A 14,783-nucleotide genomic window follows, 5' to 3' on the forward strand; every position below is an offset into this window, starting at 1 on the left:
AGGATGGTGTGTGACTTGGAGGGGATCGTGCAGGTGGTGGTGTTCCCATGCGCCTGCTGTCCTTGTCCTTCTAGGTGGTAGAGCTCGCAGGTTTGGGAGGTGTGGCATTCCCACTTTTGAACCATAGAGGTTTACTGCGTAGAAATAGGCCCACCTCTGTGCCACCTCTTTGATGGGGCAATCCGAAACAAATTCCTGTAACTTCCTCTGCTTCAGATGTTTATCTGTTGTTCCCCTAAAAAATCCAAATGTCTCTTCCTCAGCTACTCTCTGTGGCAAAACATTTCATGTTCTAACCCTCTGCATAGAGATTTTGCCTCACCTCTCTCCTTTCTCTCTGAGTTGCAATTAAAAATTGATGCCCTCTCTTCACTAACTCACCAACCAAAGGAAATAATCCTTTGGTATTCTATCAAAACTCATCATAATTTAAAAAATCTTTATTAAATCTCTTAGCCTTGTCAGTTCCAGTAGCTCAAGTCTCTGCTCATAACCATATTTGTTCTTCCCTGACAACCCCCTGATGAATCTACAATATTGTAGATTCATAGAGTCACGGACTCTATGCTGCATATAGATTTATTGTCCTTTCTATAATGAGGTGCCCAGAACCACACACAGTATTCGAACTATAAACTAACCATTACCATATACAAATTTTGTTGGTTGAAGTCATCCATTATTGCGAGAATATGATCTGCGCATGCCTTTCTTATGTTGTACAAGATTCTGCCACCTTTCTTTAACTGTCCAAGGGGTCTGTGACAGACTCCAATTATAAACAAACCTATTGTTCACCTTATTTAGCTCTAGGCAGACGGTTTGAATTTTTGCGCTTCCTTCAAATATCATTTCAACTTCCTTGATTTTCAAATTGTTCTGGAAATATAAAGCTACTTTTCTCATTATCCCTATCTTCCCTGAAGAACCTATACGCCTACATTCTGAATTCACCACATTCTGTAGGTAACCAAGTTTCCACAACTAATGTACTTTTCTTCTGCTCTTCCTTATCATCATCATCATCATCATCATAGGCAGTCCATCGAAACGAGGATGACTTGTTTCCATGCCAAAAAAAGGATGAGTTCACAGGTGTTTCGAAAGAAGAACCCGAACTACATCCTCAAGGATGGAAGATGCATGTGCGTGGATTTTTTAACGTGTGGTGGCCGTTGCACACCAGCCACCACACGGGCTTGACAGAGCTAGGTCTTGGTCCAGTGGCAAGGATTACCCAAGACAGCTGGAGACCTGCTCTGCTACACGGACCTAGTGCGCACACATATCGCAGTGTGGGCTGGCCCATGCTGGCCCTGGCCCCGAACTCATGCCTTCCCTGGGCCCCGATCACAATCCTCCACAGTCTCTCTCAGCTCCTTTGCCCCGATCTCGCCGCTCCTGCTGCAATCCCACGCTCCAATCACTGACCTGAACCTTGCTGACATCAGTCTTCGCTGCCGTTGCCCTCCTGCACCAGCTCACGCTGTACCTTGAAGTGGCTTGCCTCCACGCTGTCCATGGCCGCCGCTCGCCACTCCTTTTATGGCCCCGACCTGCCGCTGATGGTTTCTCGCAGGTCAGGGCCTTATACTTCATTTCTAGTTCCAGTATTTTGTTTTTACTGCTTCGGTATTTAGGTGAGAATTGTACTTCAGTTTTGCCTCAGATTTTCAATCTATGAACTAATTTCCTAATTTTAATCGTACTTGGGTGCAGCTCATCTAAATCTAGTGGTGCCTTTAACCTCTAAGTCATTGGAATAGCTCGGAAGAAAAGTACATTAAAATTGCAGTTTAAATTACATTGGATTACAAGGACAACTTTAAATTTTAAGGCTTAATATAATTCTACGGGAGAACTGTGGCAGTTGCATGAACAAGAAATTCATTGCAAATTAGCTGGATTGCAACCTACGCATTTTACATAAAATATGTTTCCACTTAACAGCAAAGGTGCTTCTGTTTTTGTTGTAGCTTTGCCACGATTATTACCTTTAGCGACAGGCATTGATTTGAACACTCGTCATGGCGCCGTCTTGGCTTGTGCAGAAATTGTTTTTGCACTCTATAAAATGGCTGTTGAGAGCAACAGGTATGTGGTTAGTGTTTAGTACTTTAGATTTCCTTAAATTAATTAATGTATGTTTTAATAAAATAAAATAATCAATAGGAACAGTAGTCTCTCTATGTGAGAATGACATTAAAATTATTGATAATGGAGATTTAGGATGGCAGCAGTAAGGTTGAACATTTGAACTAATGCTTTCAGTTGTAGTTGCTAAATGCAATAACCCAAGAAAGCTCTGTTTCCTAGAAGCTCAAGCCTCAAATCTTGTCATATTTTTCTGGAGTATTGTTGGTAACTTGTATGTTAAAATTGTGTTCTACTATATTAGCACAGGTCGAACGTCCGAAATCCGGAGTTCTAAAAACCGGAATAGGCCGAAAATCGGACATTGTGCAGATTGCAAGAGTCGTCTAGAATCCGGAAATGTTTCCCGAAAACCGGACTTTTAAGCTGTACATACCTTTTTCCAAGCATGAATCAAAAAAAATGCCCGACCCAAGGGTTTCCGGATTTGGGACATCGGAATTTTTCCGAAATCCTGAAATACCCAAAAATCGTCCACGAAGTTTCCGGATTCGGGACGTCGGATTTCTTCTCCGAAATCCGGATAAACATGAAAACGGAATGGCCTCGGTCCCAAGATTTCCGGTTTTGGGACGTTATACCTGTAATAAACATGTTGGTGTGTTCTATTGAAATTCCTTGGTCCACTACGCTAACAAAGGTGTTTAACTGTTTAAAATAAATAAATGAGCACTTCTGTTAAAATAGCATACAAAGAATTTCGATTGAATGCAGTAACACATTTGTTACTGATATTGCTCAGCAGAATTTCAGCCCTTTATTCTGTAATTCAATTTTTCTTGTTTGTCCTGAGATTTGACCCAAAACAATTTTCATAAATTCTGTTAAGTATTGTTTTAATGTTTTATTTTAAATTTGTATCTCAGATTGGTAGTAAGGAACAAGTTATAATGTGGTAATTCATTTGCGGGGTTCAGATGTTGAACACGTGAGTGTTTTCTAAGCACTGTCTGGACCCCAGGATGGAATTATTGCTATCTGGTATCTTTTTATCTTGTGTAATATAGATTATATGTGCTATGAAATTTTACTGAAATTAATTTCTTGAGGTTATGTTACTGGACTAGTAATCCAGAGTCCTGGACTAATGATCCGGAGACACGAGTTCAAATCCCACCATGGCAGCTGGGGAATTTAAAGTTAGTTATTAAATAAATTTGGAATGTAAAGCTAGTATCAGCAATGGTGACCATGAAACTATCGGATTGTCATAAAAACCCAATTGGCTCACTAATGTCCTTTAGGGAAGGAAATCTGCCGTCCTTACCCAGTCTGGCCTACATGTGACTCCAGATCCACAGCAATGTGGTTGACTCTTAACTTCCCTTTGAAATGGCTGAGCAAATCACTCAGTTGTACCAAACACCTGCAAAAAACAATAATAAGAATAAAACCAGACGGACCACCCGGCATTGGCTTCAGACACGACAACGGCACACCCAGCTCAGTCGACCCTGCAAAATCCTCCTTACTAATATCTGGGAACCTGTGCCAAAATTGGGAGAGCTGACATAGAGCAAATGTCCTAGATTCCTCCTACACCATCTCTGGGTATGTCCTGTCCAGACCCACCAGAGGGTGGCAGAACAGTCGTATACAGTCGGGAGGGAGCGGCCTTAAGAGTCCTCAACATTGACTCCGGAACCCGTGAAGTCTCATGGCTTTAGGTCAAGCGTGGACAAGGAAACCTCCTGCTGATGACCACTTACCGCCCTCCCTCAACTGACAAATCAGTACTCCCCCCATGTTGAATACCACTTGGAAGAAGCATTGAGACCAGCAAGGGTAAAGAATGTATTCTGGGTGGGGGACTTCAATGATCATCACTAAGAGTGGCTCGGTAGCACCACTATTGACCAAGCTGGCCGAGTCCTGAAGGACTTAGCTGCTAGACTAGGACTGCAGCAGGCAATGAGAGAACCAAAACAAGGGAATAACTTACTTGACCTCATCCTCACCAATCTACCAGTCGCAGATGCACCTGTCCATGATAGCATTGGTAGCAGTGACCACCGCACAGTCCCTGTGAAGACAAAATCTCGTCTTCACACTGAGGGCACCCTCCATTGTGTTGTGTAGCACAACCTCAGTGCTAAATGGAATAGATTCAGAACAGATCTAGCAGCTCAAAACTGGGTATCAATGAGGCGCTGTGAGCCATCAGCAGCAGCAGAATTGTACTCCACCATAATCTGTAACCTCATGACCCAGCATATCCCTCACTCTACAATTACCATCAAGGGGACCAACCCTGATTCAATGAGGAATGCAGAAGAGCATGCCAGGAGCAGCACCAGGCGTACGTAAAAATGAGGCGCCAATCTGGGGAAGCTGCAACACAGGACTAAATGCATGCTAAGCAGCATGCTATAGGCAAGGCTAAGCGATCCCACAATCAATGGATCAGATCAAAGCTCTGCAGTCCTGCCACATCCAGTCGTGAATGGTGGTGGATAATTAAACAATTAACAGAAGGAGGAGGCTCCATGAATGTACCCATCCTCTATGATGGTGGAACCCAGCACACAAGTGCAAAAGACAAGGTGTTTGCAACCATCTTCAGCCAGAAATGTCGAGTGGATGATCCATATCAGTCTCCTCCTGAGGTCCCCACCATCACAGAAGCCAGTCTTCAGACAATTCGATTCACGCCAGTGCTATCAAGCAGCAGGTACTCAGCAATAACCTGCTCACTAATGCTCAGTTTGGGTTCCGCCAGGAGCATTCAGCTCCAGGCTTCATTTCAGCCTTGGTCCAAACATGGACAAAAAGCTAAATTCCAGAGTCATACCAGCACAAAGGAAGATGGTTGTAGTGGTTGTAGTTGTTGTAGGTCAAACACCTCAGCCCCAGGATATCGCTGGAGGAGTTCCTCAGGGCAGTGTCCTGGGCCCAACCATCTTCAGCTGCTTCATCAATGACTTTCCCTGCACCATAAGGTCAGAAGTGGGTTGTTCACTGATGATTGCACACTGTTCAGTTCCATTCGCAAATCCTCAGATAATAAAGCAGTCCGTGCCCGAATACAGCAAGACCTGGATGACATTCAGTCTTAGGCTGATAATTGCAAGTAACATTCGCACCACAAAAGTGTCAGGCAATGACTATCTCCAACAAGCGAGAGTCTTACCACCGCCCCTTGACATTCAACGGCATTACCATTGCTGAAACCCTCACCACCATCATCCTGGGGTTCACCATTGACCAGAAACTTAACTTGGCCAGCCACATAAATACAATGGCTACAAGAGCAGGTCAGAGGCTGGGTATTCTGTGGCGAGTGTCTCTCCTCCTGACTCCACAAAGCCTTTCCACCATCTACAAGGCACAAGTCAGGGTGTGATGGAATGCTCTCCACTTATCTGGATGAGTGCAGCTCCAACATTGCTCAAGAGGCTCGACACCATCCAGGACAATGCAGCCCGCTTGATTGGCACCCCATCCACCACCTTAAACATTCACTCCCTCCACCAGCTATTTTCTGCATGATGTCCATATCACTTAATTCTCTGTAAATTTTTCATTTAATACAGGTTCAATTGCTTTTAATTGCCATATCCTAACTCTCCACATATAATTTTAGCCATACTTTAACCAGCCATTAGTACCACCCCTAATATTTAAAATTAGTATAAGTTCTCCTCCCCTTAGAACCGCCCCCCCCCCCCCCCCCCTCCCGCAACAACTGGAATCCTATCCTCTCTGGTGCAGGGCCACTGCTGTGTATTTTAGGGACTTTCCCAAAAATCTAGTGGGGATTTAACAGAGTGGGTTAGGTATCTTGTGTTTTATTTAGCTTCTGTAATGCATGCTCCTGTTAGTATGGTCACAAGTTTGTGGAGCTGTAGCATTGTGACTGGCTTAGCAAGTCATGTGATGTTCACAAGACTCAGTAAAACCCCAATAAATTGAATCTAGGTCATCCACGATGAGGTATGCAGTTGTGAGCCTAGTGGATGAACGAGTAACGTGTAGTGTGATTGTTAAACCTTTGTTAATAAACCAACTAGTTCTTAATAGCAATGTGTTGCTATGAATTCTTAAGCAAATAACCCATGAAGCAAATATATTACAACTTCAAATTGAACAATTTCTGCCAGAGGTAAATTTATATGTTTAAATTATTCTCGTCTGCAATCCAGTGAAAAATCATGCAGGCAGTAACCCAGAATCATTTCTGTTGGCAGAAATGCTGTACAGTTGTAAACGGGCCCTGTCGCATTTAATTAGTTCTGCTGATATTGGCTCTAAAGGATAATCACATTATATGAAAGGTGATATTACAACATTGTTTTTCAGCAGATAACTGGGAAACAGCAAGTGTATTGTATATTGTTATAGGCTGTTGTAGGATTCTTCAAAGGATTTTTTTTTTAAGGTGATGATATGTAAAAAGCATGCAGAAACGAAGCGCAGGCAGCGGAAGTTGCATGCGGCAAACCAGTCCCACCCACCCTTTTCTTCAACGACTGTCTGTCCCACCTGCGACAAAGACTGTAATTCCCGTATTGGACTGCTCAGTCACCTAAGAACTCACTTTTAGAGTGGAAACAAGTCTTCCTCGATTTCGAGGGACTGCCTGTGAATGAATGAATGTGTCAAGGAACAGTTTGCCAAATGTCAAAATTGGTTGTTGCTTGCACTTATTTTAATTAATTTGTTGATAGTTGGGTAAATCAATTCAAATTGAGGGCGAGTGCCCTCGAAAGAACCGTTTATGAGACAGGACTATTGAATAGATAAGAACATAAGAAATAGGAACAGGAGTAGGCCATACGGCCCCTCGAGCCTGCTCCGCCATTCAATAATAATATCATGGCTGATCTGATCTTGGACTCAGCTCCACTTCCCCACCCGCTCCTCATAACCCTTTATCCCCTTATCGTTTAAATAGATGCTCTATCACATATCACAGAGCCTTTAACATGAAATGAGAAGCAGTTATTAGATTATTCATTCTTTTAAAGTTATAATTACCATGAAATTTTATGTCAATTTTTCAAGTTTGATTTAATAGTATCATGTTTCTGACAGGCCAATAACCGACTATATTAACGAGAATTCACGGGAAAGTCTTAAGAACATTCATCGAAAGGTATGACTGATGCAGTATAACTTTGCAACTAATTTGATTGGTTTGCATATGACTATAGTTGTTTAATGTTCACTTTAGCATGTGAGAGGTTCATACCATTTAGCAAAAATAAATTAGAACATATTTGGCTGGATTTTGCTGAAGCGGGTCATCTGTTAGACATGCTTAGATACACGTTTAGGTTTTAAAGCTTTTTGCCGACAAAGTTGCTGGAAGAGCGAGCCAATAATGGCATAGCGAGGATACAGGGTGCCTGAATAACAGGACAAATAGTCTATCTCCTTAACCAATGAGATTAATGAAAAATAAACAGGAATGACTGTCATGGAAGGTGAATTAGAGTGGGTGAATTCAATGTCAAATCAGGTACAAAAAGGAAAAGAGGGAAAGAAAGATTGATTAAGAGAGAGAGAGAGAAAAGAAACAAAGGAAAAGTAAGAAAAAAAAGTAAACATTTTAAATATGACATTTTTAAAATTGCCTAAAACAATTCACAACCTCAAGAAATGAGACTCCACACTTATAATTGTTCACATTCTGGGCAAGAGAGGGGCAGTCATTAACAATTATCACGTCGTTAAAAGGGCACTTGCGCTGTTAATTACTAGATGTAACTTTCTGTTGCGGGTTTAATGATTATTTCAGCAAAATCTGACCCATTAAAGATTACTCCTAGCTAATTGGTTATTGGTTCAGCACAAGGCCCTTTTCTTTAAAATAATACTCTTGACAGTACATCCTGTGATGCCAGTCCCAAACAGAAGTGTATACTGTATAATTAATAGTTCATAAAAATTTGCATGCTTAAGGCTCTGATTCATAAACCTAATCCTGTTTCTTGCTGAATTAATGCTGTCTTTTGGCATTCAAGAATGATACTTGAAGCTTGCTGCCTTGCTATTCTTGTTACATTCCATTACTGATAGAAATTCTTTATCTCTTTTGATTGTAGACAATGCAAGAAGGCATGTATGCTTAATTTTGAAAAGAAAAAGAATCAGATCATTATGAATGAAGGCATGCTTTAACCCTTCAATTAACAAAAGCCTAACTAGGATTAGGGGAAATGAATTAGAGCTAATTGGGATTAATGAAATTTTACATCAATGTGTCACGATAATGTAAATTCAGTGATGCTGTTCTCAAGGCAGTGTAGATCATAGAACAGGAACTGCATTCAAATTCAGTTCATACAAAATAGATATAATTTATTACACATTTATATTTTTATAAAAGCAACCTGCTACAGTCCAAAGCAGTATCCAAATGTTATGTACCGTATATACTCGCGTATCCTACGATCTCATGTATCATGCGACCCCTAAATTTTCGGCCCCAAAACATGATTTTATCATATATCTCATGTATCATGCGAGTCACTTTTTTGAGATACCAGATGCCACTAGGCTAGGCTTTCAAACAAGTTTAACAAGTACCCAACACGTAACAAGTACCCTAACACATAACAACGATCGAATACAGACCTTAACAACCGAATCATGAAACATCGAGTGGATTCTGTTGTGAAAGCTGTTCGCGAATCGAACACCGATATAGCAATCATTCCAGCTGGCTTGACTAGCGTCGTTCAGCCACTTGACGTATCCATTAATAAGCCATTTAAAGACAATATAAGAAAGAAATGGAATGACTGGATGATGGAAGGAGAGAAATCATTTACGAAGGGAGGGAATATGAAGGCTCCGGATTTGCCTCTACTGTGTTTGCGGGTAAAAGAAGCATGGGCTGAGATAGATGGAGATTTGATTGTTAAAGCCTCTAATAATGCAGCAAACTTCAGAGGGAGTTGTGGGTGGCGATCTCTAGACCACAGCAAAGATACAGTACAAGTGACAATAGAGGCTGCAATCCAGCCCAGGAGATACCTGCCGAGATTCAGCGTGGATACGGTCTGCTTAACAGCCTAACAGCCTAATCTTGGCCAGCACTTCACACCCGCAAATTTTGTATCTCGCGTATCATGCGACCCCCCAAATTTAGGTTACAATTTAGGTCTTCAAAAGTCGCATGATACGCGAGTATATACGGTATGTTAAAAATAGCCAAGTTAAGGCTATCTCTGGTCATTAATAATCAGGATCGACTGTAAACCAAAATGGCGGTATATTGTGTTTAATCAGAGTTTAAGACAGAATATAACACATTAGTTATACAGCAAAAACATACGACCGTGACAAGTAGCTGGTTCCGATCCGATCGGACAAATGGCTGGCGCACGCGAGCAGTTCTCTGGCTTGCGGCCTCTCTTTTGTTTAGAGCCTCCTTCGGTAGAGCAAAGGATCACTCTCATAGTGTTCGACCAGCCCAACTTCTGGTTCTTCTCTCCACCGTCTGCCGGGATAAGCCCTCAGGGTGTTACTTTTATTGTGTTTTTAGGGGTGGGCTTGGAATGGGACATTGACAAAACCTTTTGGCCGATCGAGGTTTCCCTTAAAACACTGTGTCCAATGGGACGTCGAGTTCTTTGTCTAAATTTGACGATGAAGACCCCACCCTGAAGGAGGGGTCTTCACAGCCATTACACATCTTTTCTTGTTTAGAGTTTGAAGGCCAATCCATTCACCTGGACCCTCTTATCTCGTCCAGCCCTGTCCTCCCCAAGGCTTATAGTCTCTTATCTCATCGTGCCTTGTCTTCCCTCGTCCAGCCGGTGCATGCCTCAGGTACAACCTTGGACCATGAAATCAGAGGCCCCAAGTTGGAGCTGTCTCACTTTAGCCGGTTGTCATGGATACCTGCAACCCATTCTTTCTATTCTATGTCTTTTATACTAATTAACTTTAATTATCTTCGCAAGCAGTTCTGTTAAACAAACTCCAAATTCAACCTTAGCATTACAATTGGTTATTAGCAATAATGGAAAAAACATAGGTTGGCCTTCATTGGCCAAGTTAAAGACTAAGTCAAAATCCTAAACTTACAGATGACAGACAAGGCCATGTTATGCATTCTCTAATCTATCTAATTAAAACACTGTCTCAATTCTAATGCAAGTCTTCCTAGGAAACAAAACTTAAGCAGTCCCGGATAAAGCATAACTTACACATTAACCCTTTACTTGTCTCGAGCAGAAATATACAATCATTTAAACACAGTATTATTTTTAGGTACCCCTAATTTCTAACATGTAACAACCAAACCAGTTGAATAATATGTACACAAAAATTATTAGTTTGAATGATACTTTGTTTGTATTTCTGTGATCCATTTAAAGTAATATCAACATCTACGATCCAATAAAAGTTTATCCGAATGAGGACAGAATGAATTGCTTGTGTCTAATGTACATTCGGTGTCTTAAGTAGATTGTATAATTTTTATATGATTTAAAGTCAAAAATCAAGCTAGAGCAGAGAATTCGTCAATAAAACAGGTTAAGTTTGAGCTATCGTCGTATTCTTTGGTTCGTGCAGAAGTCTTGGCAGATGTTTGTGAGCAGTATTTTAAACAATGTGATTTTTTTAGGTGTTTTTGCTAAAATTACTATAAAGCATCAGGAAACTTGGTGCTTTCTAAACAGTGAGTCCTCTTGGTGTGATCTCATGGACCTCCAACTTGGTCATTTATAGAGTGATATTAGTCAGCTGTCCATCCTATCTGTTGAATGATAGTGTGTGCCATGCGAGGATGTAACTTGGCTATCACAGTGTTGTAAAGCCTGCCGAGTATTCCAATTTTAATTATGTATGCCAGGTGCCTCTGCATAATAATTCTGCTTCCTACTGAATTAGCTATCATTGTAATTTGAAACTCTGTCATTGTTGATAATGCAGTTTATTTTCCAAGTGTGTCTTTTTTTAAAGAATCTTACAATTATGAAATGCAAGGTGTGCCTTTATTTGAGAATGGCTATACTGATAGCACAGCCAGGGGGCAATTGCAATCTATCTGTCCTTCACATATGGTCCTTAGCTGACTTGTTGGTCCATGTGCTTCTGGGGATTTATTCACGGCCTGCCAACTGCAAGATGTCACTCCAGCTGGAATTCAATGATCATCTCCTTTTCTTGCTCTCCAACAAAAGAAAGCAAGAGAATGCTATTAATAGGCGGGGTTATTCTAGTTGAACTAAATCAGGTGAAAACACCCTTTTAACATGAGAACATAAACAGGAGCTGGAGTAGCCATTTGGTCCTTCTAGCCTGCTTCGCCATTCAACAAGATCATGGTTGCTCTTCTACCTCAACTCCACCTTCCCACATGATCCCCAACATGAAGCTGCTGGTTAGAAAGGTCTTTTTCCTCCTGTAGGAAAGTTACTGCCATCCATTTTCCAAATGTCCATAGTAGGATGATTGAAATTGGGGACTATATGTGTGGGGAATTGCAGGCACAGACCTAATTCCCATTACTCTATGGTGCAGCATTTCTGAAAGAAGACTTTGGCGAAGGCATTAATTAGGATTATGGTCTGTGACAAAAAGTTAGCCTCCTCCCATCTTTCCTCATCTAACTCTTATCAATATAACCCTCTATTCCCTTCTCCTTCATTTGCTCATCTAGTCTCCCCTTAAATGCATCTATACTATTCGCTTCAACCACTCCCTGTGGTAGCGAGCTTCACATTCTCACCACTCTCTTGATAAAGAAATTTCTTCTGAATTCCCTATTTGATTTCTTGGTGACTATCTTATAGTAATGGCCTCTAGTTATGCTCTTCCCTACAAGTGGAAACACACTCTCTCTGTCTACTCTCTCAAAACCTTTCATAATTTTAAAGATCTCTATTTGGTCACCCCTCAGTCTTCTCTTTTCAAGAGAAAAGAGACCCAGCCTGTTCATCCTTTCCTGATAGGTATACCCTTGCATTTCTGGTATTATCCTTGTAAATATTTTTTGCATCCTTTCCAGTGCCTCTATATCTTTTTTATAATATGGCGCCCAGAATTGTATGCAATACAGGTTGGACCTCTCTGGTCCGGAAACATCCGTGATTCGGTATTAGTTGGGCCTGAGGGAGAGGAGAGTTAATTTTTTTTAAGTTTTGATTGGCTGGAGCGGCTGTCAGTGAGTGTGTTTGGCAATTGGCTGGAGCGGCTGTCAGTCAGTGAGTGTGTGCAGCGATTGGCTGGAGCGGCTGACAATCAGTGAGTGTGTGTGGTGTTTGGCTTGAGTGGCTATCAGTCAGTGAGTGTGTGCACGGGTGCTGAGGGAACTGCCAGCGCGCGTGCACACACAGGAGCCCCGGGTGCTGTCGACAGTAAGAGTGATCTCCAGTGGTTCGGAAAATCCTCTGTTCCGGCAACGGTCAGGTCCCGAGGCTGCTGGACCAGAGAGGTCCAACCTGTACTCCAATGTAGTCTAACCAAGGTTCGATACAAGTTTAGCATAACTTAGCCTATCTATGTAGTAATAAGCAATCCGAATTGGCAAGCCTTCTCATTTGATTGCTTTACTAATTAGAATTGATATGTCAAGCAACTTTAAACTTTCTACCGCATGTATGCTAACACTAAACTGACCAATCTGTCCTTCAATTGTAATACAAAAGTCCACATGAATATAATTTGTATCTGCTTAATGGCTGTTATTTCTTTCAGCTTTATAACTGCCAGTTATACAGGTAAGAGTTTTAACTTCTTGATATTCATTTAGGTTTCTTTCTGAATTGTTAAGGCACTTAAATATTATCAGTATTATTCAACACTATCTCTAGTTTTTCATAACACTCGGCGCCATTTCTGTTCATAAAAAAAATCACAAAATATATGTAATGTAAATTAGAAAAGTAACAGTTTGCTGTCCACAACCCTTTAACTTATTCAAGTCATACTAAACTGATTAGACTGTCTGACAGCTTACCCTTCAACATACTGTTACAATCATGTTTCATCTCAGTCACTACACACACGAACATCCCACATAAGTAGCTTAAATTTAAAGATGCTAGTTTTCCATGATTTCTTTTCAGTGTTACCTTTATTGTTTACACCATAGCCAGTGTTTTTATTTTGAATTTTTCTTTTTTTTTTTAAAAGTCATAATTTTATTCGGAATCCGGTGAAGACGGGGAGGAAACCCGAAGTAGCAGCTTTAATTCTAGTTCTGCCTCTGTTCACGTTCCTCTAAAAACATGCGAAAAACTCAAGATAGATTTAAAATAGAAACCTCAGTAAATAGGAGCCCTTGTGCTTTTGTGTACCACATGTTTCCAGACCCATTCTATTTATTAACTCTGGTCATATCTGTTCTAGTTTGGTGATTTGTTTGCTGCAGAAGCACATGTACTTTTATGGCAAACACAACTTCCTATATTCCAATATTCAGCCAAATAGCAAATACATGTACTGTCCTCAACATCAGATGGTCTGAGCTCAGCATGGATATGGAAGGAAGAGGATAGAGTTTTTTTGATGGTTGGGAACAATAATTAATTGCAATTCCTGTTTTAAAACAAAATACATTCTGGTTCCTGTTGTGAAATCCCAAAGTCCAGCTAATAAATGATATACAGTCATGGAACGATACAGCATAGAACAAGGCAATTTAGACCATCGTGCATGTGCTGGCTCTTAGCTGGAGCTTTTCAATTAGTCCCACTCCCCTACTTTTTCCCCATTGCCATGTAATTTTTTTTCCCTTCACTTATTTAAATCCTTTTTAAAAGTTACTATAGAATTTGCTATCACAACCCTTTTCAGATCATCATAACTCGCTGCGTAAAATTTTCCATGTCACCTCTGGTCCTTTTGCCAATCACCATAACTCTGTGTCCTCTGGTTACTGACACTTCTACCACTGGTAACAGTTTCTCCTTATTTACTCTGTGTAAACCATTCGTAATTTTGAATACCTCTATCAAATCTCCTCTTAACCATCTCTGCTCAAATGAGAACAACCCCAGAGTCTCCAGTTTCTCCACATAACTGAAGCCTCTCATCCCTGGTAACATTCTAGTAAATCTATTCTGCATCTTCTCTAAGGCCTTGATATCCTTCCTAAAGAAATGGGTGACCTACATGGATTCCTGGTCCCCCAATGCCTCGAATTTAAAATTCTCATTGTTGTGTTCAAATCCCTTCATGGCCTTGGCCCTCTGGATTTCTGTAACTTTCTGCAACAACAACAACTTGGCTTATATAGCGCCTTTAACGTTAATGTCCCAGGTCGCTTCACAGCTTTATCAAACAAAATTTAACACCTGGCTAAAAAAAAGAGGTAAGTTTTAAGGAGCGTCTTAAAGGAAAAAAGAGAGCCAGAGAGGTTTAGGGAAGGAATTCCAGAGTTTACGGCCTCAGCAGCTGAAGGCACAGCCGCCAGTGGTGGAGTAATTAAAATCATGGATGCTCAAAAGGCCAGAATTGGAGGAGCGCAGATATCATGGAGGATTGTAGGGCTGGAGGAGATTAGAGATAGGAAGGAACGAGGCCATGGAGGGATTTGAAAACAAGGATGAGAATTTTTAATTGAGACGTTGCTTAACCTGGACCCAATGTAGGTCAACGAGCACAGGAATGATGAGTGAACGGGACTTGGTGCGAGTTTGGACATGAGCAGTGGAGTTCTGAATGAC

At 41.1% G+C, this 14,783-nt stretch overlaps 1 protein-coding gene across 1 annotated transcript in view; it reads left to right on the forward strand.

Moving 5' to 3' along the window:
• Positions 1-14,783, forward strand: part of tbcd (tubulin folding cofactor D) — a 400,428-nt gene that overhangs the window by 262,065 nt on the left and 123,580 nt on the right. The window contains exons 20-22 of the mRNA XM_070857568.1: positions 1,977-2,094; positions 7,189-7,249; positions 12,811-12,833. Coding sequence (XP_070713669.1) covers positions 1,977-2,094; positions 7,189-7,249; positions 12,811-12,833 — 202 coding nt within the window. The remainder of the gene's footprint in view (positions 1-1,976; positions 2,095-7,188; positions 7,250-12,810; positions 12,834-14,783) is intronic.

Source organism: Pristiophorus japonicus, chromosome 16 (assembly GCF_044704955.1).
Source record: "Pristiophorus japonicus isolate sPriJap1 chromosome 16, sPriJap1.hap1, whole genome shotgun sequence".
Lineage (NCBI taxonomy): Eukaryota > Metazoa > Chordata > Chondrichthyes > Pristiophoridae > Pristiophorus > Pristiophorus japonicus.